Source organism: Prionailurus bengalensis, chromosome C1, assembly GCF_016509475.1.
Source record: "Prionailurus bengalensis isolate Pbe53 chromosome C1, Fcat_Pben_1.1_paternal_pri, whole genome shotgun sequence".
Lineage (NCBI taxonomy): Eukaryota > Metazoa > Chordata > Mammalia > Carnivora > Felidae > Prionailurus > Prionailurus bengalensis.
Window position 1 is genome coordinate 170,108,145 of NC_057345.1, and position 27,717 is coordinate 170,135,861.

At 41.0% G+C, this 27,717-nt stretch overlaps 1 protein-coding gene across 1 annotated transcript in view; it reads left to right on the forward strand.

The window, feature by feature from the left end:
- The first annotated feature begins 3,662 nt into the window (after positions 1-3,662).
- ITGA4 (integrin subunit alpha 4) overlaps positions 3,663-27,717 on the forward strand; it is a 95,098-nt gene continuing 71,043 nt past the window's right edge. The window contains exons 1-6 of the mRNA XM_043577206.1: positions 3,663-4,213; positions 4,570-4,691; positions 23,661-23,767; positions 23,864-23,993; positions 25,726-25,793; positions 27,040-27,169. Of these exons, the coding sequence (XP_043433141.1) occupies positions 4,008-4,213; positions 4,570-4,691; positions 23,661-23,767; positions 23,864-23,993; positions 25,726-25,793; positions 27,040-27,169 (763 nt within the window). The 5' untranslated portion in view covers positions 3,663-4,007. The remainder of the gene's footprint in view (positions 4,214-4,569; positions 4,692-23,660; positions 23,768-23,863; positions 23,994-25,725; positions 25,794-27,039; positions 27,170-27,717) is intronic.

The following is a 27,717-nucleotide window of genomic DNA, read 5'->3' on the forward strand; positions in this document are numbered from 1 at the left end:
TCCTAGGGTCCGTGTCAGCCCCGTGGAGTCTGTACTGGAAGAGCAGTGGGAAATTATTTAAAGGACTTAAGCTAGGGAGTAGCATGCATGATTTGATAGAATTTAAAAGTTCACTTTAGCTTCTTTGTTGAAAATTGATAGTGTGGGGAGGGATGAGTAGGGAAACCAGGTGAGAAGCCCAGATGAGGTCTCTGCACTTGGAAGAGGATACCAGCAGGGCAGAAGACAATAAATGGATGAACTTGAGATATATTCTGAAGGTTGAATTGATAGACCTTGACAATTGATGGAGTGACGATTGATGGAGTAGATGTGGGGAATAGAGAGAAGAAGAAATCAAGGATTATTTGCCAAACTTCTGGTCTGAACAAGTGGGCAGATGGAGTGCTATTTGTTCGAAAGGAAGACACTGGGTGGAGGAAAAGTTTAGTCTTGAATGAGGAACGGAACTCAGTGTTAGATATGTTATGTTCACAATGGCCGCTGGACATCCAAGTAGAGAGGCACTAAACATATGTTCATAAACCCTATGAACCTGGAGCTCTCAAGAGAAACGTGGAGACGTGAATTGGGGATTCATGGTGGTATTTAATAATATTACGTAGCTGGTACTGAAAGATGCAGGAAATGGGTTAGATCTCCCAAAGAGGAGAAAGAGAAGGAAAGAGGGCTAAGAAGGAGCCCCGGGGCTTTACAACACGTGTGGTGTAGAGAAAAGAGCCAGCAAAGGACACTCATAGTGGCTGGATAGAAAAGGTGAAAAAAATCTCAAAAAGGTAGTATTCCAAGAAGAGAGGTTTTGAAGAAAGAGGAATGTTTATTCTGAGAAGCTGGTGAGCCTTTATTAGAGTCCTCTCTACTGGGGAGGACTTCTTACCAAGGATAGAGATCACCTGCTATTTCAACTTTTGAGTCCTTGCTGAGGCTCCTGGCACACAGTGGGCACTTGAAATCTATTGATCAAATGATACATATTAACTGAATGAGTGCACATTTAAGTTTAGTTGAAGGTGAAGTGTAGGCATAAGTCATTTTGAAAAGTCCTCCTCTTCTCCCCACCCGTGCGCCTCCCCCCACATGATTCTCACACTTGCCTACAAAAGCATTGATTAGAGACATAGCAGTATCTTCAGGCTTTTTCAAAGCAATATGAAACAAACACCCTTTATTTATACTGACTTAAGAAAAGTGAACTGTTCTGTAAGCCTTGGAGGAAGCAAACTCAGGGCTAACTAACATAGGGTGTGAAGTAGTTATGGGTGGTTTTTCTGCAAAAGTGGTGAAATTATAACCATAATCACAGAAATAAGTTCTTGCCTTATTATGTGCCCTATTGACTGCGACTCTTCTTAATTATGTGATGAAAAAAATTATGTTGAGTGGATTTCATTGCATAAGAGTTTGGTAAAGGAGGGAAAGAAAGAGGTAGGTGTTGAGGTCAGTGGCATGGTTGGAGTCTGGAGGGTGTGGGAATGCTTTTGATATATCTGCTTCTCAAGCCTCAACTGAAAATGTTGTGGCTGCAAACCAGAGGGACCGCTGATTTCAGAATGATGACAACCTGAGCTAGTTGTAGACTGGGTTGAAATCAGCACGTAGATCTACCCAGAAAGAAATATACCCTGAGTGGAAAAACAGAGTGGGACCCTTCACCATGGGCCTCATAGCTACTTTTCTGGAAGCCATTTCATTTCATTTTTACAATAGATTTAACACAGCTTTTTTTTCCCTTTTACTTTGTTGCAAATAATGAGAGAGGGTTACTATTCCTCTTGTTTTGTCTGTTGGCCAAAGAGTAAAAATAATTGGATTGGATATGGCTAGAATATCCTAACATTCCACAAACATCTCAAACTCCACCTGTCTAAAACTTAGTTCAGCAACACCTGCCAGTCATACACGTTCACCTGTGCACACACACATGCATAACTTCATTCGCCCACTGTTTTTTTCTCTATGAATTAGCACCACATACCCAGATCCCAAACGGACACACTCTGACTTCTTCTCAGCTTTACATTCATATTTAACAGTACTATCACCAAGTTCTATTGGGTTCTAACTCTCAGATATCTCTTGAATCTATTTTTTCCTCCATCCCCCTTCCTAGTTTAGGGCAATGCCATCTTGACATGCACTGTTGCGGGAGCCTCTCAAATTAGCTTTTCTGTATTCAGTCTTTTTGTTGCAAACCTGCAACCCAAGACAAATCCTTCAATAGCTTCCTATCCACCCCAGCACAGAGTTAAAAATTCCTAACCTGGCTTAGGATGTTCATGATGTGTTCCTGCTTCCCTAGTCAGCTTCCTGTAGTACTCACCTGTGTGTGGGCAGATAAATGATCCAGCCAAGGCCTCCTCTCCATGTTCCTTTATCTGGCCTTCTGGGCACATCCCTCCTCCCTCCTCTCAAACTGCTCAGCCTAACTCACTCCTCTGTCCTTAAACTATCGTTTAAAGTGTTCCCAAGGCATTCAGAACTTTTCCTAGTCATGCAAAGTTTGTCTATCATGCACTTGGCTAAAAATTTTCCTGAAGGCTTGTCCTGCTTTGCTCACGGTGGTATCCTGTGGGCTTAGCATAGTGACTGCTCAATAAATATGCTGAAAAGATGAACAAGTATTTTAATTATGTGTCTGCCATTACAACTTAAGATGTGCTATTTGTTTGGTTTTAATGAGCCTCTTTTCTTTCTTTTTTAAAATCCATACAGCAATAATAACTGAACCTGCCTGCATCTCCTGCAAATATCAGCTTAACTATCTATGGCGTCTCTCTGTTTGCTCTGGAAACTTAAGGCACATCTGGAACGCACTGGGATAAAAATCATCACCCATTTCAGGTATGTAGTGCTGTGGGTCTCCAGCGCATTTTCAGGGGCTTCTTATGGTATCTGTCTCTTCACCTCATACTGGGTGGGTCTAGACCCCTGATGGCAGGTGTGTCCGGTGGCAATGATGGATACCTGAAAGTAGGAGCATCAAGAACCAGAAGGAGATATCCGTTAAAGTGAGGCAAGTCACTGCTTCCTTAACCCAGCCTCCCTGTTGGACTCAGCAACAGCTGAAATAAACCTTGTGCCATTCACCCTGACCAGCTCACCACTAGTCTGCCTCAGGAACGCAGCCGGTACTTTAGAGGAAGCTTGGGGAGGAAGGAAGTGGGCATAGAAGGGTGCAGGGCACTGAGTCCTGAAGTGAATAGCCATAACGTCTTTGTCACCAAAATATGCCTCAGGAGCTTTCAGGGAGAGTTCTTTTTGTTTCTAGTTGCGGCCCTCTTGTTAATTTCTCTAGCGGTTGCTAACGCCCCTGCAAATCAGAGACAGACTTTAACTATCCACGAAGGATCCAGACGGTTCCCTGCCTCCGTCCTGGTGCCAGAGTTTGTGGCTGGCTTTTTTTTTGGCCACGCTGGGCAGGCCACGGAGACCCTATGCTCATAGCGGTGCTCGCGCGGGGCAGGTTGGGGCCACGCCGCTCCGCAAGCAGGCCTTAACTAAGGTTAAAAGGCTAAGTAAGTCCCGTGTCCCTTCCAGCTCCACTCTTGCAAAGCCCGGGAGCCCGAAGTCATCCCGCGTTCCTCGGGCTTGGAGGCCCCGGCCCAGGCGCGCGTCCGACACAGCGGAGGTCCCCTAGCGCCCCCTACAGCCACGCGCGGGGTGAGACGGCGCAGGGTCCTGTTCCTCCGCACCACGCCCGGGACCCCACCCAGCGGCGGGCGCCCCGAGACCGCGCGAGCGCCCGCACCTCCCGGCTGCAGAAACGGATCGTGGGGCCCGGCGGGCGTGCTGCATCCCAGATCAACTCAGATTGCTCCGCCCGCGGCGGCCCGACTTCCCCTCCCTTCCTCTGTCCCTCCCTTCCTCCCTCCCTCCTTCCCTCCCGCCCGCCGGCGCCGGACACGCTGCACTTCTCTTGGGGCGCTCTTCCCCTTGGCCGACCGTCTCATCCCGCGCAACTTTGGGACAGCGGCCTTTTGGTGTTGAATGTTCCCCTCCGAGAGCGCATGGCTGGGGAAGCGAGGTGCTGGCCGGGTCCCCGAGGGGCCGCCGTCCGGGAGGCGGTGTTGCTGCCGCTGCTGCTGCTGTGCCTGGGCGTCCCGACCGGGCTCCCCTACAACGTGGACACCGAGAGCGCGCTGCTCTACGAGGGCCCCCCCAACACCCTGTTCGGTTATTCGGTGGTGCTGCACAGCCACGGGGCGAACCGATGGTGAGTGGAGTGGGGCTCGGCGCTCTGGGCACCTGGGAGCCACGAGTGAAGGGCGCCTCAGGGATTCCCTGCCGGGTTCAAACTTTCCTCCCTCTGGAGGAGCCAGAAGGGGAGCGCTGCGACGGCCAGCTCGTAGGTCTGCTCGGGAAACGAGCCGATCTCGGGGTGGCACGCCTCGGGTGCGCTCTGGCGCAAGGCTCTGGAGCTGCGGGGCCGGGGTGGCGGTTCGTTGCGCGAGGCGGTGGGCGGAGGGGGGGGGGGGATCGCCCCGCTGCCAGCTGCAAGCGTGTAGAGACCAGGAGTTCAGTGGGCAGCACGGCTCACGTCTGCGTGCACGTGCACATTTCTCGCTTTAGGCTCGTAGTGGGGGCGCCCACCGCCAGCTGGCTCGCCAACGCTTCAGTGGTCAATCCTGGCGCGATTTACAGATGCAAGATCGGAGAGAATCCAGACCTGACGTGCGAACAGCTCCAGCTGGGTGAGTTGGGCCTGGGACCAGGGGCGAGTGACCCTGGGGTAGCACAAGTCGTGGAAAACTCCATGTTGCCTATTCTAGTTTAAAGTGAGTGATTTTCACCCTTCCCTCAAAACCATTCTAACCTTGGTAGTGTAAAAGTGACTGCCTTCTTTCTGCCAACATTTTTCTCCCTTTTGCTTATGAGAATGATTGCAGTACTCTGGCAAAACTCTGGAGAGGAAAGTTCCTTATGATACATTCTCTTCACCTCTCCCTCTCTCCTCCTCATGTAAGACACATTTTAAATAAGTCTCTCAGCACATTAGGGACAGGATCCAGCTAAGCCATCACTTAAGAATTTTATTTCCATCTTTGACCTATCAGCCTTGTTAAAGAAAAGGCTAAGGGACAGATCAGGGAAAGCAGTTGGAGTTGATCCCATATCCTGACATTTAGCTTAAGGACTTTCTAAATAAGAAAATGATATAGTTTTATTTAGAATATGAAATGTAAAAGAAGAGAACAAGGAAAAATTGGCATCTCCATTGTTAATATAATTTAAATGAGGACTAAGACATAATTGTCAATTTTTCTCTCCCCAAACTCTCATGTTAAATGAATACATCTATTTGAAGTCATTTCTTAATGTCTCTTCTTAGTTATGCGACAACTTGAAAACAAATGTGTTTTTTGAGGCACCTGGGTGTCTAGTGGGTTAAGCGGCCGACTAGCTCAGGTCGTGATCTCGCTGTTCGTGAGTTCGAGTCCCAGGTGGGATCCTGTGCTGACAGCTCAGAGCCTGGAGCCTGCTTTGGATTTTGTGTCTTGCTTTCTCTCTCTGCCCCTCCCCTGCTTGCACTCTGTCTCTCTCGCTCTCAAAAATAAATAAAACCATTTAACAAACAGGCAAAAACAAATGTGTTTTCATGGGGGAGGGGAGAAAGTTCACATGTCAAAGCCAAAAACAAATTTGTTTTGTAGACACATGGAGGAAAAAAGGGGAACTAATATTAATTTAGACCTATCTTGTTCCAAACACTGTTAGACACTGCTATATGTATATGTTACTTAATTTTTTTTCTCCTCAAAGCACCAGTGGGTCATGGATGGCATTGTTCCTACTTTACACGTGAAAATTCTGTGACTCAGAGGGTTGCAAGTATTTTTTCTAAAGTTACTCGGATGAGTGAAAGATGGGATCTCAGGTCAGTCCAGTCAGCTTGGTTCCAAAGCCCAAGCCCTTTCCTTTCCTGTGTGTGTCTTCAGTGCAGACAAAATTAAATGAAGAGTCCAATATGTTGTCTGCTGTACTGATATGTTCTCTGTGAATGGTGAATAAAAGGTTACAACTGGTACCTTTTTCATATTTATCTTTGCCATAAATAGACTATTGGGATAAGCTACTGCATCTTTAATCCCTTTTTCTTTTTAGAGTAGTCCTTGCTTTTTCTCCAACTGGGAAGCTGGTTTCCCTCATTTAGAATGAATTCAAAGAGAGTATGCCCATAACTCAGAGAGTATCCATAAAAGTCTAGCAGTTGTGTGCAGCATGTAGAATAAACCCTAGCCTCTCATTAATTATCTTCCATCCCCAAAAGGCAGACTAGGAAAGCCTAACACGTTCACAGACCTACCCATTTGGAATAATTCTGCAAAGCATAATTTTCATTGTATGAGACAGTTGTGGGATGAAGAATTAGCGACTGGAGGACACAGAGTTGGTCTGCCAGAGTATCCTGACAAAGTCTCAGCAAGGAGAAGTTGCATTTCTGTCGTCCTGTCATGGTTTCCTGATCCATGGCATCATAACTACTGGCTTGTAGTACCTACTTCCTATCTGGAGGGGCACTGAATCTATTTCTAGATGTCTGTGTTTCACTGGAAAGATCACGTCATAATATTGCACACAATTTGAGATTAAAATGCCCATCAAAATGGAAGAAAAACCTAAATTTGGGGGCATGTGGAGCATAGAGATTGACTATAGAAACATCCTCAGAGAAATGTATCCATGGTAGATACGGAACAAGCGTGAATTAAGCGAAGATTTATTGGATGGATAAACGAACAAAGGCAAAGTGGAAGTTTGATTGTCATCAACCTGATTGATGAATAGGGGAATAATTAGAAATGATAAGTCAAATGACATTTTTTAAAATTTATTTTTGATAGAGAGGGAGAGAGAGAGAGAATAGGGGAGGGGCAGAGAGAGAGGGAGACACAGAATCTGAAGCAAACTCCAGGCTCTGAGATGTCAGCACAGAGCCTGACACAGGGCTTGAACTCATGAACTGTGAGATCATGACCCGAACCAAAGTCAGACGCTTAACCAACTGAGCCACCCAGGTGCCCCACCAAATGACATTTTTAACTTTCACATTTTCAGTCAATACAAAAAGATATTGATGGAGATAAACAGAAAAAAGGAAGACAAGATTTTCAGTCAATCCATTGGTTGAAACACTTATAGCCTTGGTAATAGCTTGGCATATTTGTAAAAGAATTGACTGAAGTTGCCTCTCCTATAACATTTTTTTTTTAATTTTTTTTCAACGTTTATTTATTTTTGAGACAGAGAGAGACAGAGCATGAACGGGGGAGGGGCAGAGAGAGAGGGAGACACAGAATCCGAAACAGGCTCCAGGCTCTGAGCCACCAGCCCAGAGCCCGACGTGGGGCTCGAACTCACGGACTGCGAGATCGTGACCTGGCTGAAGTCGGATGCTTAACCGACTGCACCACCCAGGCGCCCCTCTCCTATAACATTTTAAACAATATACCTTCTGTTCCTTAAATAAGTAAATCGTGTTTCTATTCAGAACAAACTCAAGTCACTTGAAGCTGTAAAATAAGGGATTGGGGATGAAGTCTAGCAGAGAAGCACTGAAAACAATAAATTGGTCATGAAAGACATTTAAGGATTTTCAGGTTTGTGAACTATGTAATATTTTCTGTGAAGAAGTTTTAAGAAAAATTTATGTAACTATGGACACACACAGTATTCTAATTCTGTAGATTATGAGGATTGCCTCAGTTTTCCTGTCTCAAATGTGGGTCACTATAATGTATAGAAAATGCTTAGCTCAATACCTGACATAGAACAGATATTTAAAAAGCATTAATTTATTTCTTTTAGTCTCTATTTTCTACTTAAATCTCTATCTGTATGTTATCTGTTATAGTCAGGTTGAGGGTGATAAATAGGTAATTAATAAACAAAGAAAAAAGTTACATGCATAAAGTAAGAGGTAACAGTTGAGATGAAACATGGTGAGAAATATTTTCTTGTTGACTCAACCAACAAAATCTTACAATTAAATATTGAGCTATGGTTGCCATGTCAGTAAGGTGTTTTCTTTCACTTGGAATGGATTCACTTACTATCAAGGAAATGAAGTTGGCAGGTCTCTTAAAACGGTGCCCATCTCCTAGTAATTTCAATACTATTCACTTGGACTGGTGTTTAGGTTTCAGAATTTCAGATCAAAGCTTGAATCAGATGGACTCCTCCCTTGAAAGAGGAGATCAATACCTTCCCATTACATGCCTCCACCCCTGGATGATGTTGTCACACACTATGGTGTATTCACTGTGGCCATAATCAGAAGTGAGCAGCAGATGCCCGTTGGTCTAAAACGTCCAGGGTGTAAGGTGTTGAGAGTAAGATACGCCTTTCAGTGAAGTGAATTCATTGTAGAAGAGGCACTTTGCATCCTGCGTGCAAAAAGGCTTCCTCCACCTCCCTGCCTGCCTAAGAAGTGTCCCTCCTCTCACTTCTTCCCTCCTTCCCTCTGCCAGCCAAAGGAAGGTGGTGTCCCCATCAGGAAGGCCTGAGCCCAGATATGTTCATGAACACTTTGTGTCTGAGGAGGCCATAGTGACTTCACATGTCCAGTTGCTTTTCCACTCAGATGTTCTGTGTCTTTGCTGAGGCTTTTTAAAAAATGTTTACTTAGTTATTTTGAGAGAGAGTGTGTGTAGGGGAAGGTCAGAGAGAGAGAGAGGGCGAGAGAGAGAGACCCAAGCAGGCTCCACGCTCAGTGTGGAGCCCCATTCAGGGCTCAATTTGACTACCATGAGATCATGACCTGAGCTGAAATCAAGAGTCAGACACTTAACTGACTGAGCCACCCAGGCACTTCTTGTTCAGGCTTTTTTAATTTTTTATTTATTTTTATTTTTATTTTTTTATTAAACAAGTTTTTTATTACATTTATTTATTTTTGAGAGACAGAGCATGAGCAGGGAAGGGGCAGAGAGAGGGGGAGACACAGAATCAGAAACAGGCTCCAGGCTCTGAGCTGTCAGCACAGAGCCCGACGCGGGGCTCGAACTCACAGACCACGAGATCATGACCTGAGCCGAAGTCGGCCGCTTAACCGACTGAGCCATCCAGGCACCCCTGTTGAGGCTTTTTTAAAAGAAACTGTGATCACAGATGACTCCAGAACTGTATGTAATCATAGACTGTCCATGGATTACCAATATTCAAAGCATTAGAATATAATAAAATACATAAATGACTTTAAAATTATACTAAACAGATTGTTTTTATTTGGTTATTCAGAAGATATTTTAGGTCTTTTATTACTTTGGAGTCACCACTAATAGCATTATATGCTTGCTACACTCACACACACACACACACACACACACACATACCATACATACACACACACACACTTATCTGGGTAATAAAAGTCTAAAGTTACACGGTTACACTGCCTGATATGGTAGCCAGTAGCCACATGTGGCTGTTGAGCATATGAAATGTAGCTAGTTTGCAGCGAGAGGTGCTGTAATATTGGATTTCAAAGACTTAGTATAAAAAAAAAGAATTAAAATAACTCATTAATTTTTTAGATATTAATTATATGTCCAAATAAATATATTAATATTGATTACATATGTAAATGAGAATATTTTGGGTGTGTGAAATGAGGTATATTTTTATTTTTATTTATTTTTTTTAATGTTTATTTTTGAGAGAGAGTGTGACAGAGCGCAAGTGGGGGAGGGCCAGAGAGAGAGGGAGACACAGAATCTGAAGCAGGCTCCAGGCTCTGAGTTGTCAGCACAGAGCCTGATGTGGGACTCAAACCCACAAACCACAAGATCATGACCTGAGCTGAAGTAGGATATTTACCTGACTGAGTCACCCAGGCGACCCATAAAGGAGATTTTTTAAATTAATTTTGTTTATTTTACTTTTTAATGTGGCTACCATAGGGGCCCCTGGGCGGCTCAGTCGGTTGAGTGTCCGATTCAGCTCAGGTCATAGTCCTGCAGTTTGGTGAGTTTGAGTCCTGCATCCGGCTCTCTGCTAACAAACAACTTGGAGCCTGGAGCCTGCTTCAAATTCTGTATCTCTCTCTCTCTCTCCCCCTCCCCTGCTCATGCTCTGCCTCTCTCTGTCGCTCAAAAATAAATAAATGTTAAAAAAAATTAATGTGGCTACTATAGGATTGAACACTTCACATATGGCTTATATAGTAATTTCTTTTGGACAGCACTGCCCCAGAGAATTATAAATTCCCTGCATGAGAAAACACCAACTTTGTAGCAGGTGCTTCCCCAGCGTCTGTGTGTAAATGAATAGGACTTTCACTTTTCTTTCCCAGACAAGTGCTGTATAGTTACTAGACCTTTACGGTTCTTACTTGTGCCTCTCTTTTCTTTACTGGAAAGAACAGTGATCCATCGCAAGTTAGTCATCATTATTCCCCTTCAGATTTCTTTCTAGAATTTTATCACCCTAGTCAGCCTCCTGGCTCATTTTAAATAACCTGTTTGGAAGAGGTGAATTTAATTAGCATTGTGCCATTAAACTAATGATTACCTCATTCTCACTTCTGCCTGATTTGTAGGAATTATTAGCTTAACATTGAAGGGCAAACAAACGTCACACTTCAAATAATGTTGCAACTTCAAATAATGTTCTTGATAACTTTTCTTTTTTATTTGCAAACTCTTTAAATTGTAGCTTATGAAGCTGATACAGACTGGTCATTTTGAAAACTTGTCCCTGAACATAGGTTCTAATCATGCAGAAAATCAAGACAGAGAGCTTCATTAATAAACTATCATGTTAAGAAACATAAGTTCCCTGATTTCTAGAAATTTCCCAAACTTCGTCTTTAAAGAATGCTTGCCATTGAATTTGAGAGGTGAGGTTTTCTAAATGCATTTTGCTTTTTGCCTTGAGTTTACTTGGTCACCCACTAATATTCCTAATGATTAAGAATATCTCCCCTTAGCAACAGTTCTAGGGCCAGATATGGCAATCCATTGTACACGTGGGTTGTTTATTCTTTCAGTCATTTACTGAGGACTGCAAAAGGGCTAGAATTTGGATGTAAGAAAGAAACACGGTCCTTGCCCCCAGGGGGGTTTACAGTTTCTAGCTCAGGTTCTTATAGGAAAGTAGGGTGAGAACATCTAATCTAATTAGAAAATAAGGTGATGGCTTCCTGAGCAATTGATGTTCAACTGGAGAACTGAGTAAAACTCGGGGGTTGGCTAGAGGAAGAGGTTTACGGGAAAGGGTGCCAGACAGAGCCAACGGTGTGTATGAAGACCTGAAGTCTTTGAGAGCATGGCATCTTTGAAATGCAAGAAATACGCGTACGACTGGACTGTGGAGTATGAAGTGGATGGTAGGTTGGAGATTATTTTTAATACAACTTTGTGAGCTGTCTTTAAGGAGTATGAATTACCCACTGGTAATTGAACCTGGGGACTGACCTAATCAGATTTGTGTTTTAGACAGATACTTCTGGTTGCAGAATAGTGAATGCTTTGGAGTAAATGAGTCAAGGCTGAAGGTAGTAAGACAGTTGTAGAAGGATTTTGTTATAATTTAGGCTACCTATGAGAAGTGCTTGTACTAAGGCACTGGCAACAAGAATGGAGCAAAATAGATATTCTACTGTTATTTAAGAGACAGACTCGATAGGACTTGGTAATTATTAAATGAGAGAGATGAAAAAGGAGGTTTCCAAAGGTGTTACCCAAGGTTCCGACCTGGGCTGTTGGATGGATGATGGTGTTGGCCACAGAAGACATAGGAGTAAATATCTAGTAGTCAGTTGGATGTATGGGTCTGCTGGGCAGGAGAGGTCTGTACTGGCAATTCAGAGTTCACTGCAACTGACATAGAGATGGTAATCAAAACCATGGGAGTTAATGAGTTTAACTTGGAAATTCTAGGATGAATAGATCAGAGGGTCCAGGATAGATCCAGAGGATTCCTACAGTTTGACAAGTGGCTTGAGCAGTGCTGCTCAACTCTAGCTGAAACTTGGATTCTCCTGCAGAGCTTTAAGAGTACCAGTTCTCATCCTAAATAAATAAAAATCTTTGCAGGTGGGTCTAGATAGGTGTGACATTGTGATTTATAGTAAGAATAATATATTTGCTTTTATTCCCTGTTTTTGGCACAGAGCTCCTAAAAGTCTTGAAATTTTCTAAGGAAGTTACAAAGGTGTCTTTTGTTAATGAGGTGGCTTTTGGACCCTACCTAAGGATGGGGGCTGGTTGCCAGTAGAGCCAAACATATGATTGGAGGGTTGGAACTTTCTGTTCTACCCCCTAATCTTCAGGATGTGGAGTGGGGTTGGAGGTTGAATCAATCACAAATGGCCAATGATTTAATCAGATATGTCTGTGTAAGGAAGCGGCCATAAAAGCCCAAAACGACAGGGTTGGGAGAGCTTCTGGGCTAGTGAACAGAGTGGAGTACTTAGAGAAAGTACTTTCCTCATGCCTTGCCCTATGCATTTGGTTGTTCCTGAGTTATATCCTTTTATAATAAATTAGTAATCTAGTAAGTAAAATGCCTTTCTGAATTCTGTGAGGTGCTCTAGCAAATCAATCAAACCCAGGGATGGAGAATTTGGAACCTCTGAGAACCAGGTGGCCAGAAGTATAGCTGACAACCTAGACTTTCAATTGGCCCCTGAAGTGTCTGTGTGTGTATGTGTATGTGTATGTGTATTGGGAGAGGGGCAGTCTTGTAGGACTAAGTCCTTAACCTGTGGGATTGGGTGCAATCTCTGGATAGATAGTGTTAGAATTGAGTTGAGTTGTAGCTAGTGAATTGACCCAGCTAGTGACAGAAAATTGCTTGTTGGTGGTGTAGAAACCACTCTTCCACCCCCACCCTCTACAAAATGGAATTGAATGCAGAATCCTTAGTAGGGCATTAGGGTTTCCAAAGGTCCCCAGATGACACCAGTATTCATGCATGGTTTCGAACAACTGGAGAAGAAAAGAGGAGCCTGAGAAAATGACTAAGAAGGAAGAGCCAAAGAGGTAGCAAGGAAATCTGGTCAGTATGGCATTATGGAAGTCAAAAGGTGAGAGATCTTGAGAAGAGATGAGTGGTTGGCAGTATCGGAAGTTGCCAAGAGGTCAAGCAAGGTAAGAACTTAAGAGATTTCATTGAATATAGAGAGAAACTGTTCATGAATAACCTTTTGGTCAGACCAATTTTAGTGGTGAAGCCAGACTACAGAGAGTTGAGAAGTGAGGAGCGAGAAAATATTGGTAGCAGGTGTCAACAACTTTTTTTATCTGGTTTCTTCCTTCATTGATTAAACACATTTTATTGGTTACTTATACCAGGTACTGGGAATACAAAGTTGAGTAAGACTTTGAAGCTCGCAAAGAATTCAGTTTAAATGATGAGAGACAGGTAAACGTTAGATCATTAATTATGAGAATATGCAATAAACGTGATGATGGAGACACAGTGGGGAGAGGAAATTGTTTGGGTGATGAGAGAAGGGTTCCTGGAAGAGCAGATACCTGAGTAGTTGAGCCAGTTCTGACCAGTTTTGACGAGAGTGTAGTAAAAGCTCAATAAATGTGAAATGGATGGATACATTTCTCAGATTTGGGTGATTCCTCTGCTGCACACGTAAGCATCATCCCAGGAGGTCTGGGCCAGCCTTGGTTTCCAGAGATTCTGCCTGCTCATACCAGGAAATCTAAACAATAATGGGCACTCCTGAGATAGGGAGCTTGGAACTGACCATCTTTAAAAACAGGGCTTTTTTTTTTTTTAAAGATAGCTGGAAGCATCAAAAGGGACCATGGAAGTGGACTTACAGGTGGTCAGTGATGCAGTGTGTTTGTTCTGATATCTGATGTCTGTTCTGTTAACCCCCAAGAATTGGGGGGGGGGGAGGAATCTTTTTCTTGTAAATTATTTGAAATACGATAATTCACAATAAATACATTCAGAAAGAGTAAGCATGCAGACTTAGTTGTTGAATCTCTTTTATGGGAAATATTGTGTGAAATGGATTAGAGGTGCCCTTTTAACATTACACCCTATATAGATTCTTTCAGTGTATACCCTACATTTGTGAAATCATTCTAGGTCTACCTCACCTGATACTATTCTTGGTTTCTTGTGAAAGCTTTCTACTATTCTTGAGCACATCACTTTGCCTACAAACCGTTGTCTCTGTAACATCTTATCCCATCCTTTAAACCTTGGACAGAGACATGTCTTCTGACATCCCTAACTCCTCATCTCAGTCTGACCCTCTACTGGATGATGCCATGGAGTTCCTGACTGACTTTTCTTTCATGTACTTCAGACCTTGCATCCTCCGGACCTCCTCCGTCCTACCGTGTAAATTCCAAAACCAAGCACAGTGATTGGATATTGACCACCTACCATTGAGTGAGGGCAGGTTTTCCTGGAGGTTTTGTTTTTGTTTTTGTTTTCTATTTTACACTTTTGTATTGTTCTTGTTTCAAAGACACTCAAAATGGTATCCGTATATTAGTGATAGTCTTTCAGATGAACCCCTAAGTCCAAGAGATGAATTGCAAACCATGGAAATAGAGAATTTTCTTTCCTTATTTCCTAATATTGGAAATTAGTGTTATAATAGTAGGTTATTATAGACAGTGAATTAGTATAGGTTTATTAATAACGTCAATATTTGGATTCTTTCCCTGCTTCACAGGGAAAAGTACTAATAGCAATCATTGAAGGGTAGTACAGGGTGGCGGTTGACAGCATGGACTTGAATCCTTCCTTTCCCACTTTGAGCAAGATGCTTAATCTCCCTTTGTTTCAGTTTCTCCCTCTGTAAAATTTGGATTATGATAATAACAATATCTGCTCATAAGGCTATAATGAAAATTAAATGAGTTCATATATGTTTGCATGGATTACAAGTGTGCTTGGGTATATAGGAAGCATTTTATAAATATTAGTTGTTGTTGTAAGACAACAGTGCCTCTTTAAATTATGCTCACCAAATGTATCAGTTGTGGTACACTTTTCTGCTGTAGTTAGTAAAAAATAAAAATAAAACTTGTTTAGGTTTTCTGTAGGAATCTGAAGAAGTTTGGGTCTCAAGTCCCTGGAGGAGAACCCGAACCTAGAATTAAGCTCATAAGTGACCTGGTTTTCTAGAACTTTGAGGTCTAGTGATGACTCAGGATCAACCCAGATTTATAAAATTGCAACCCTAAAACTTGGCTCTTCTGCTTGGGGACATCCACCTCTTTCTGAATACAATAAAGTAAAATAAATAAAATTATAAAGTAAAAAAGGGCTATTAAATAAAATGAAACAGAAGACTCAAATAGCAGGCTTTTTCAGCCCTATGGTTATATCAGCCCTGTCTCACCTAAACTGAGTGTGATGATCAGTCATTGTCAGATATGGACCAGGAAGCCTGAGAATATGGCGTGTAAATACGTGTTTTCCCTGAAAGAAAATACTTTGAGACTGGTTTCTAATTTTGGTGTTTATTTTGATATCTCGCCTCTTGTTTGCTTATTTTTATATCTTGACTCCAGACAAGCTGGAGGAAATGGTCTTGGAAGTTCAGTACTCTCACGTCCCATATCATCTCTAAAACCTGGATATTTTCCTTTTCATGACTCAAAATTATTGTTATTGCTACTGAATTCATAAACATCACTGTTATCTTTTAGAAGCATCATCGCCACATCTTATTTGGTGTGTGGGAAAAGTACATAGTTTAATATAGTAAAAATAATGGATTTAATAGTAATTATAATTTGATAAGAAAAACTAAAAGGGGCCACTTGGCTTAAGGAGCAGAAGGCCGCTGATCAAATCTCACAGCACTGTGAGCGCCCTCTGCTGGTGAAGTCCAAATCAATGTAATGTGGGGGGATGTTGGGGAACAGAAGCATTTCCCATTTAATGAACACTTACTAGGTACCAGGCAGTCTTGTATCTGTTAAGAGTAAATTTTATATAATCCTCATAACCCTCCAATGGTATATTTTATACTCTTCATATTTGAATTGAATTTTTCAGTTTAATCCCATATGTTTTTCTGATATAATGAATTTAGGTAGAGGAAAGAATTATGTGATTAATTTTACTCGATAACTATTGCTTCTACAAATAAAGATATGCTGAAGAAATGACTCTTAATACAACAGAGAAGAGAACAATGTTCATCCATTCTTCAGGATTATTTAAGAAAAATTTGAAAAATACAGGACTCATCTTTCAATGGAAAAGAACTTCAACTTAAAAAAAAAAGTAATTGGTGGGGGAAGGGCTTTCAATATTTTTCTGAAACTTAAAATTAACATCACATTTTGGAAAGGTCAGATAAATGTGTATGTTGTTGTAGTATGGAGAATGTCAGACTGAGTGCTTCCCCTAACGGGGAAGCCACAGCAGTGTGACGCAGGCAGATAAACCAAACATGTCATTGCATGCAAAAGTCCCAGGCTCTCTCACTCACAAAGTATTTCACCCAAGTTCTCAACAAGTTATAGAAAGAAGAACTTGGGGTCTGATCTTTCCCCTTGGGCCTTCTTCAGTGGAAATGCCAACATACTGAGAACTGATCCAAATTGAGGAAAAGGGCGGGATGAGATAGGGACTAAGTCAGTGACATTTTTCTTGAGCACCGGACAGTTGACTCAACACTGTATGGGCAGGTTTGTGGTATTTTACACATTTGAAGCTGAAACAAAAGATTTAGAAAGTGAAATTGATCTCAGTTAATTCACACCTCTGAAATATTTGTATACACCATAGAGTAGTGTGAAATAACAGAGGTCTTCGATTTCTGACAAGTTTTTGACTTTTGTATTCTAATCTTTTTCATTAATCAGCCCCATGGATTCAAGGAAGTTACCTTCCTTCTTTAAGATTCATTTTGCTCATCTGTAAAATGGGATTGATAACGTAGTCCTCTGCTGCTCCCGTGAAAATTAAATGAGTGAAATGTGAATGATAAGGCCTGACCGCGATGTGCCATAAATATTTTATGGAGGAGGATATATGAAAGGACATACATACAGCTTAAACATGGTTAGCTTAATCCTTAAAGTAATAATAATGTCAACGTCAACTATCATTTGCGTGCTTCCTCTGCTAGGCTCTGACGCAAGCACTTCCTGAATATCTCATTTACTCCCCCAAATCCTCACAGAAACCCTCTGAGATAGGCATCTCCTGGAGGCCCCAGCTGATTCTCAGCCTTCAATCGTCCTATTCCCAGAGCACACATTGTAAAGCTCTTCAAACCTGTAAATGTGGTTTCCCTTCAGACCATCTGTTACTGTCTTAATACTTAAGGGAGTTAATATTTCAAAGGAGAGACAGAGTAGTGAAGGAAGAAGACCTCTCCAAAGCTTAAATCCCTGAGAGTTTGGTGAAAATTTTGTAGGCATATCATCATTCAAGATTTGACGGTAAAAGGTATTACCTCCCTCAGCAGATACGTATTTCGCTCCTGCCTACTGTCCATAAGGTCCTGTTCTGTGGGAATGTTGCAGTCAACAAACTAGCCAACCTGCCTTCATGAGGTGACATTCAAGATTGAATATCTAGTCTTCCATGGTCTGTCATACTTTGGCACTTGAGCGATGATGTGAAAACTGGTGATACAAGTAACAACAAATACAGGGATGGTGATGAATGTACTTAACTGGCTTTGTACTAACAACCTTTATATTCATCTAACAAATTTAACTGCTCGTTCACATTTATACACATGTGGATTTACTGATAGAATATCAGCAGATGGCGGGGGTGGTGGTTCCTGGAGGGCTCAGTGGGTCTAACTCTTGATTTCGGCTCAGGTCGTGATCTCCCGTGCATGGGTTCAAGCTCTGAGTCGGGCTCTGTGCTGATAGTGGAGAACCTGCTTGGGATTCTTTCTCAGCCCCTCCCCTGCTCTTTCTATCTTAAAAATATATAAATAAACATTTTTTAAAAACCCAAATCAGCAGATAGAAATAAAAAAATTGAAGTAACAAGCACACTTCTTGTATGTTCCTTCACAAATGAAAAATAATGGAAAAAGCAAAACTAGCCTAATTTTTCGAATAAAGGATATGGTTTTATGTGGTTTCGTATTTTTAATATATACTGAAAAAATGCAATCAACTTTGCTAAGATTAGTCATTGTAGTTGTATAAAAGCATGGGAAATTATCACATGTTAATTTGGCTTCCCTCCTTTATGTAAAACCATGTAAAGTACTTTCTCAATTATGAAGCTGATTTGATTTACTAACAGTTTAGATTAGAAATGTATGAGCTGAGTTGAAAACCTGCTTACAAATCATTTCAGTATGACATTTGGATAAAATATAAAGATAATCTGAGTTTATTTATGATGTTATGTCAGGGAAATTCACGAGAATTAACTCATGACAGTTCTAATAATAATCATTTCTGACACATTACAAATTCTGTATTTCCACAGGAAGAAAGTTTGCTTAACACTTGATATCCTATTTCAGTATCTAGCTGAAACCAAGGAGGACAAACAGCTAGTACTAGTATTTTGAAAATAGAGTATTTTCAGATACGATGTAGCCCAGGAGAAGGCACAATCGTTAACATTGTAGAGCACAAGCCCAGTTACACACACCTGTCTGGGGAGCCTTTCAAAAACTCTATGTCTAGGACACATGATCTGAGCCACCAGAAAGTGGGGACCAGGTGTTGGTACTTATTCGGAACTCCTCCCTGGTGATCCTAATGTCCAGTCAAGGCTGAGAACCACGTGCTAGAGGCGTGAACTCGGGCAAGCAAGGTTAAGGGAGAGTGCTGAAGATGGTCCTGAGCATAGGCTGATGATGCAGAGGTCTTGCTTCTCCGACATGATTCTGCAAGCACTCCAGAAGACGAGGGTAAAAACTTCCTTGAGTTGAAGAAAAGACCCAGAGCAGTGATGATGACTGATAGGCTGTTTTTTTTTTTTTAACGTTTATTTTATTTTTGAGACAGAGAGAGACAGAGCATGAACGGGGGAGGGCCAGAGAGAGAGGGAGACCCAGAATCTGAAACAGGCTCCAGGCTCTGAGCTGTCAACACAGAGCACAGAGCTCAAACTCAAGGACCGAGAGATCATGACTTGAGTGGAAGTCAGAAGCTTAACCGACTGAGCCACCCAGGTGCCCCGACAGGCTGTTCTTTGAATGGATCCTGTCTTGAAACCAGTGCAGAGAGTAGCTTGGCAGGACCTTCGCTGTTGGGTGCTGCCTCCGGGGCAAAAGCAGTGTCTGGAAGTGGGAAGGAGAAGCCTATACAAATGTGAGTGTGTGTTCACTTAATAGAATTAGTTTTTATTTCTCATTTGAAAGAATAATTGTTTCATGACTTTATGAATTTTCTTTCTGCCTATGCATTCATCCTTTCATACATGTCTTCTATTAAGATATGAAACACGAATAGAAGATACTTAAACTACCATGGAAGCTTTGAACTATTTTTTTTTTTAATGTTCATTTATTTTGAGAGAGAGCCTGCATGTGTGAGCGGGGGTGGGGGGGAGGAGCAGAGAGAGAGCGAGAATCTCAAGCAGGCTCGGTGCTGTCAGCTGAATCAGATACGGCTACAGGGCTCGATCTTACTTACCGTGAAATGGAGACCTGAGCCAAAATCAAGAGTTGGGTACTTAACTGGCTGAGCCACCCAGGCTCCCTGAACTGTGTTTTTAATTTACTGACCCATTTTCAACACATGTTCCTGGGGTCCGTGTTGGGGGCGGGATAATGGTGAGCAAGATGTGGTCCTAGACGTGATGAACTAGGTTGTTAGTGACTAAGCTTGGGAAGTAGGCTAGCTGTGAATAAATAACTGTAGTTGTATTAGAGTTCTCCCGAGAAATGGAACCAGTAGGGTGGGAGGATAATAGGTAGGTAGATAGATATAAGAAGAGATTTATTATGGGAATTGGCTCCTTCAGTTAGGAGGCAGAGAAAGTCCCATGATCTGCCCTCTGCAAGCTGAAGAACCAGGAAAGTCAGTAGTGTCATTCAGGCCCAAGGCCTGAGCGGCAGCGGGCGGGAGGTGGGACGTGGTTGGTGTAAGTCCAGAGGTCTGAGAGCTACACAAAGACGTGGAGAGAAAAACATTTGCAGGAAGTGACCTGGAGAGAGGTGGGAACATGAATTGTTTGGCTACGCTGGATGAAGCTCTGAGCAGTGATGATTCTGCCACGTCACCGGGTGAAGCTGATGCAAAGTGGAATCATCTGTGGCTCCAGGAAATGACTTAACAGTTTCTCTGGTTTTCGTTTTCATTTTTTTAACAATTATTCATCCTTGAGAGACAGAGAGAGGCAGAGCATGAGCAGGGGAGGGGGGGAGAGAGAGACACACACGGAATCCGAAGGAGGCTCCAGGCTCTGAGCTGTTCGTTGGCACAGAGCCCAACGCGGGGCTCAAACCCACAAACTGCGAGACCATGACCTGAGCCGAAGTCGGAAGCTCAACTGACTGAGCCCCTCAGGCGCTGGTTTTCATTTTAAACTTGACGGAAGTTCACAGTTCTCAGACGAACTTTTTGGCCATTTTTATCGAGCAACTTACAGGATATTTTGTGCAGCTCTGAATTACTGCATATTTATTTAACTTTGGGGTAGCAGCTCCAGAATGGTAAATTTGTTTCTAACTATTGGCTGTATTCAGTTGTGCAATCATGATGAAAACAGCGATCAGGTGTTATTTCTGACCTCCTTTTTCTCCTGTCCTTAATTTTCCTCTTGCTCAGGTGCCTTAGTCAACCACGTGGCAGTTTCACAAAGGCTTTGGTGTTTTCAGAGAAGATAGTTTATTTAGATGTCTGTTGTGGTAATTAGGAACTTCACCTTCAGGTAGACAGAACCTACCATTTATCTATTTTTGACATTGGCAAAAATAATGGATAGTTCTTGTGAAAAATTTAAACTGGAAGTTGCATCACAGTGAGTTAAAATTTTGTGTTTGTCACTGTCTTTTTCACTTTTTTTCAATTAGGTTGGCATCATGTAGCCATGCTAACTCTGTTAGACCTTACCCACCCAACACTCACAATGGTCTTTCTCCCTCCTTCTCTCTCCTTTTCTTTCTTTTTCCCTTTCTTCATTACTTTTAACATGGGGATCTTCTGTTTCTCCCTGGACCGTCTTTTATCAAGGTTTGGGCTGCAGCAGACCCCCTTTTCATTCCAGGTACACATTGCTTATCAATAGCATTATTTTTTCAGACCTATACTTAATCATTTTCAAGTCCAGTGCTTCGGGGAGCCGCTACCAAGATGTGGAAGTCTGGTAGAAAACTCTGTAAGAAGCCTGGCCAGAAAACTCTTATCCACATTCTATTGGAACAATATTCCAGACCATGAGAGTCAACTGGGGTAGTCTGGGCCTCACCTGGCCTTACTGAATCAGAACCTTCAGGGGAGCAGCTAGGAAACTTGGTTCAGTTCAGCTGTGTTTTACTGTTTGTCCTGAACAGCATTTTGGAGAACAACTGAATACACAAACATCTTCCCATTCTCATTGAGACAAAATTTCCTCCTACTCAGGACATTGCTGCAAATAATTTCACTTTCAAAATACTAGCCTTATCTATGTAGTTAGTATGAGTTTGCCTGGGAAGCTTTATGTCAAGGTTATAGGAGATGGAGTGCCTGATGATTTTGAGAATGGTCGCTATAAATATATGATAAAGTGGTACAAGTGACTAGTGTTAAGAGTTAAGTAAACAAACCCAAGTTCCACATCCTTATCCAGTTAAGCTGATGAAAAATGTAATCACCTGCCTTTGGAATTCAGTTCAGGTGGAATGGAACTGTCACATGGCAATTGAAGAGGGTAGACATAACGTCAGTGAAAGGATTCGTAAGATACTACATCTTACTCTACCCCAAAATCACTTACTTTAAAGCATGTTAATAGGATTCTAGCTATAAAGCAAAGAAGTCACTCTAGCAAAAGAAAAAAAATTATCATTGGGAAGATCACTTTCTTTTGTACAGTTTAGAAGTGCTATATTACCCATGAAAATATTTATGTCTGGTTTTCTGGCTATTCATGCATTTGCTGAAGTACCTTTTTAAGTAACTTTTTTTTTTTTTTTTTTTTTTTTTTTTTTTTTAGTTATTTTTGAGAGAGAGAGAGAGAGAGAGAGACAGAGCATGAACAGGGGAGGAGCAGAGAGAGGGAGACACAGAATCTGAAGCAGGCTCCAGGCTCTGAGCTGTCAGCACAGAGCCCAACACTGGGCTCAAACTTACAAACCGTGAGATCATGACCTGAGCCGAAGTCAAGAGGCAGACGTTTAACCAACTCAGCCACCCAGATGCCCCTAAATAACTTTTTTTCTTGTTTACTTATTTTTGAGAGACAGCATGCTTGTGAGTGCAAGGATGAGTGGGGGAGGGGCAGAGAGCGTGGGAGACGGGATCCGAAGCAGGCTTGTACTGACAGCAGAGAGCCTGGTAAGGGCTCAAACTCCAGAACCCTGAGATCATGACCTGAGCGGAAATCAAGAGTCCAGTTGAACGCGTAATGGACTGAGCCACCCAGGAGCCCCGCCAAAGTACCTTTTCATGTGTTTTATTCACTACTGAAAAAAATCAAGTTTTCCAGTCTTTTTTTTTTTTTTTTTTGGAAAATAGTCACAATAAACTAAATGTAAACTGTAGGGCAGTTTGTCTTCAATGCTAGGCATTATTAATGTTCTGCTAATTAGACACAGCCACTTTCCATGTGCTCAGTCATCACCTCCCAGCTTCAATGCTGGAATGTGACTTAAATTCTGAGGACCATATTCTTGCCTTTTATTCCTAAAGTCTCAATGCAAGAAATGTCTTTAACGGTGCTCTGATAGGGGCGCACAGGTGACTCTTGGTTTCAACTCAGGTCATGATCTCACAGTTCATGGATTCGAGCCCCACATCCAGCTTTGTGCTGAGGGTGTGAAGCTTGCTTGGGATTTCCTGTGTCCCTCTCTCTGCCCCTCCCCTGCTCATTCTCTCTCTCTCTCTCTCTCTTTCTCTCTCTCTCTCTCTCAAAATAAGTAAACATTTAAAAAATAATGAAAGTATTCTGATAGCTTGTTCTTTAAAGTGTCTGAGGGTTGATGGAGGGAGGTGGGTGGGGCTGGGCTAAATGAGTGATGGGGATTAAGGAGGGCCCTTGTGATGAGCACCTGGTGTTGAATCACTAAGTTCTACACTTGAAAGCAATTTTACCATATGTTAACTAGAATTCAAATAAAAACTTGAAATCAAAAATTTTAATATAAGAAAACGTGCTCTGGTAATGTTGCCTGTAATGCTAGCCAAATGGTCAAAACAAAGGCACATTCTTTACCACAAATGACACCCTGTAATTGTATCTGCACAGCCTGTGTGGGTTTCAACTGGTCTCCCTGCCACCCTCTACCCCCAGTCGTGTTGGTTACTTGTCTTCTATATTGAGCCCATTGCTTCATGATGTTACCAGCTGGAGATGTTGTGTTCTACAAACACAAACCACCTGGTGAGAGAAAAGTTATGTTGGCACAGAGTAACTCACTGTCTCCCCCCCCCCCCATACTGTGCACTGAGTATAAGGTGATAGAGGAACAGGAGTCAAGGACGTTTTATATGTGGTGAAGGAGAAAACTTGGGGATAAGCATGTTTATTTTCTCTGTTGTCCTATGGTTTTCAGGATAACTGATGGTATTTTTCCCCCCCAAATACTGTAGGTAGCCCTACTGGAGAACCTTGTGGAAAGACTTGTCTGGAAGAAAGAGACAATCAGTGGTTGGGGGTCACACTTTCCAGACAGCCAGGAGAAAATGGCTCCATCGTGGTACGCTATTGGGATTAGTCCACTCAGAAAATCAGGGGATCAGATATTCTGGGTGTGATGGTCACATCATTTGATCTACGTTTGTGTTTTATTCAGGCTTGTGGGCATAGATGGAAAAATATATTTTATATAAAGAATGAAAATAAGCTCCCTACGGGTGTTTGCTATGGAATGCCCCCTGATTTACGAACAGAACTGAGCAAAAGAATAGCTCCGTGTTATCAAGGTAAGGAATCATTTTGGTACTACCTGGATCAAGAAAAACAAGTGAATGCCTTTAATATTTTTTTAATTTTCAATTTTGCATATGCAGAGAGAGGAGAAGAAATCTTATTAAAATAGCTGTATTTTTAACTACTCAAGGTATTTCTTTTTTATTCAATTGTGGTAGTGTGAGTGCAAAAAATGTGCTTTGTGCTTTTAGGAATAGAAATTTGTACGGTTACATTTGAATAATTCTAGAATTTAGTTGATAATTACCCACTTTTGCACTAAATATATTTTGAACTCCACATGAATGAGTCTAATGTCCAGAATATAGAGGACACTTAAAATCATGAAATTATGATGAAAAACTTGAGATTGAAAAGTCTGGGAAGATGAAAACTGTTTAGGTTTCTTGTTTTATCTTTAGCCTTCAAGAATATTTAGAAAGATTCAAGTGTAAGTATAAGCAAATCTTTCCCACTCACTGTGTCTTTATTTTTTTAATTCACCAATCCCTTGTTGTTTCAACGAATATATGTATCTTAACTTTGAAAATTTTTCCCATGAAAATTCTAGATTGTTAGGTAGCAGTAGTGTAAGCAGAGTTGGGACGTTAACACCTGAAGTGAGCAAAATTAGGGGTGAATGTCAACAGAACATTAAAACCTATCTTAACAGAACTAAAATTCTAAAAATGTATCCTTGGAAAACTCAGAATTAAATATATATGCATTCCATTTTCCACTTTTTCTAACCAAAATGATCACTACAGTGTCCAAATAACCTTTCCCTTACCTGACAAAATTTTGACCATGCATGCAAATTCAGTTATTCTGTTAACTTTGGGGTCTTCTGTGGTATGGGATGTCTTGGAAAAACTCCTAATCTCTAATTGGCCTTTGGACATCCAAGAAGACAAAAGGTGAATTTTAAATTCTTAATGAAGTGAAACTCAGTCTAGTGTTCTGTATGTTTATCCTTCTCTTTTTCTCCGGGGTGTATGGTTGACACTTTAAAACCTTCTCAGAGTAGAATTTTGTGCTGTTGTTCAGTTATACCCAGCCTCATCCTGCAAAACATTAAACTTACCTTGAACTTAAAACACCTAAAACTATGAGGGAATTTATTTTTAAAAAGGGTGGGGGATATAAAAAGGAGTGAAAAATCATGCCAAGGACTATTAATTACAAATGACTTAACTGATTTAACTCTTCCAGTTAGCAAAGCCAAAACAAGGATGTGGGCCTGATTCTTCTATCGAGGTTTACCTACATCCGTTCCCTGGGAGAAGCAGAGCATTGTCTTCCCAGTAGGTTCCAGAAGCATCCAATTCATGGGTAGTGGGAGACCTGAGCTGAAGTTGGCTGTTCAACTAACTGAGTCACCCCAGGCACCCCAGGAAATCTATTTTAATGCAGACCTGGACTGGAAGACACAAATTCTACCCCTGTCTTAGATACTCACTTGACAGTTTTTTCGAGTGTATGCTGCATGTTCTTTCCATGAGAAAGAGGCAGAGGTAGCTGTTTTTATTGCTATTTTGCAGGAATATTTTGGGGGATTAATATGGAAGAGATTTTTTATCTTAAATTTTATCAAAGCTACTATCTTAAAAATGGGTTAGTATAAAATATAGACTCTAAAAGGTATGTTAGTAAGGATTTATAAGATAAACAAAATTATGCAAATTTTGTCTTTTTCAATGAAATCCTGAATTGTTTTTTGTTTTTTGTTTTTTTACTTCATTTTAGATTATGTGAGAAAATTTGGAGAAAATTTTGCATCATGTCAAGCTGGAATATCTAGTTTTTACACTGAGGTAATAGCTCCTAAAATACAGAATTTTAATTCTTAAGATTCAGACTTCTGGTTTACAGGTGTTACGCTTTATGGTAAAAATTGTATAACACCTAAATAATAGTTTTCTTAAATTTGAGTATATTACAGCTTAATTTTCAACACTCAATATTCAACATATTTTGAAAACCGGTTAATACTTAAGATGGCTGTGTCACACAAGACCAACTAAAAGTCTACACTAAAGAATATGACTTGCATCAAAAATTTAATAAAAATAAAAGGAAGCTATTGTTATTTGTTTTAACTTATACATTTAAAATATTCAAATATGTTTTTAATTACTAGTTGAGGGGAAAAACATATGAATCCACATCTTTCATTAAAATTATGAGAATTGAGAGATTGAAGAATTTAGTATCCTTTTAAATTAGACATATTCCCAAACTCTGTTTTTCTCTAACATTCCAAGCAGGATATACAATCAAAGATCACAGTTGTATTCAACTTCCAAATCTCCCATTTTACCTTCAAAACCCATTAGGAATTTCTGAATGTTTTCTGGATCTATGCGGTCAGACTATCAAGCCTTGAGTTAACAATTTCCATAAATATTACCTAAAAAAACCACTTTATACTTAAATTGACCTTTTTATAAGGTCAGGATCATTTAGGAAATTTAGAAATATGTTAAATAGGTTTGATCACTATAAGTTTTCATATTTCACCAAATATATCTGTTAATTCTGACTTTACTTTTGTTTCCTTTTCCTAAATTTGTATTTATCGTCAAATATGCCCCCAAATTCCATTGGATTTGTTTTTTTTTTCTAAGCTAACGTTGTTAAGGAAACTAGTCATTGACTCTTAGCAAATAGGAATAAATTAAATCCACTTTTTACTCTTCAGCAACACGTGATTATCTCCATAATAAGCACTAATGAATTATCCAGATTCGATTCACTTGATTAGAAACCACATTACCTGTCTCCCAAAAGCTTTCTCTAGTATTCCATGATTCTTCAATTTTAAGGTTCACTGATGAGTGTGAAGGGAGAGTTTCTTCTATGAGATTGTGCTTGTAGGTGAAAATTCATTAGCTAGCTTCTCTGGCTTTTTTTCTGATATGTTTTTAAATTCATAAAATGCTCAGATTTTAGAAATGTATTATCAAAATGTATTCTTGTCACTACTTAAAATGTATATTTGGAGGAGGTTTTGAGTGGATTAAACTTTGAAATGATGATAAATTGTTTTTTTTCTTACAGGATTTAATTGTGATGGGAGCCCCAGGATCATCTTATTGGACTGGCTCTCTTTTTGTCTACAATATAACTACAAATAAGTACAAGGCTTTTTTAGACAAAGATAATGAAGTAAAATTTGGAAGTTATTTAGGTACTGTAAAAATGGACAAACTCCAGTCCTCTAGGTCTTACAGATACTATTTCTCTTACTTATGATTACTAGTCTCTTCAAAAGATCAAAATGGCCAATAGCAATTAAAGAGTTCATAAACTGTCACTTTAAGGGTATAATCGAAGAAACTTTAACTTAATGATTGTAATTATGTTAAATATTAATATTTACTTGTTAGACTAGAGAACTGGTTTAGTTTACTCTTACAAGCTTGTATCTTGATGCAGTAAACATGTTATCATAAAGGTTGCATCTATTGAGTGCTTACCGTATCCAAGGAACTTTTGTTTTTAAGTTTATTTATTTGAGAGAGAGAGAGAGAGAGAGAGAGAGAGAGAGAGAGAGAATGAACATGTGGGGGAGGGACAGCGAGAGAGGAGAAGAAGCGAGAATCCCAAGCAGGTTCCATGGGCTCTGTGCTGACAGCAATGTGGAGCTCAAACTCACAAACCATGAGATCATGACCTGAGCCAAAATCAAGAGTCAGAAACTCAACCAACTGAGCTACCCAGGCACCCACCAAGGAA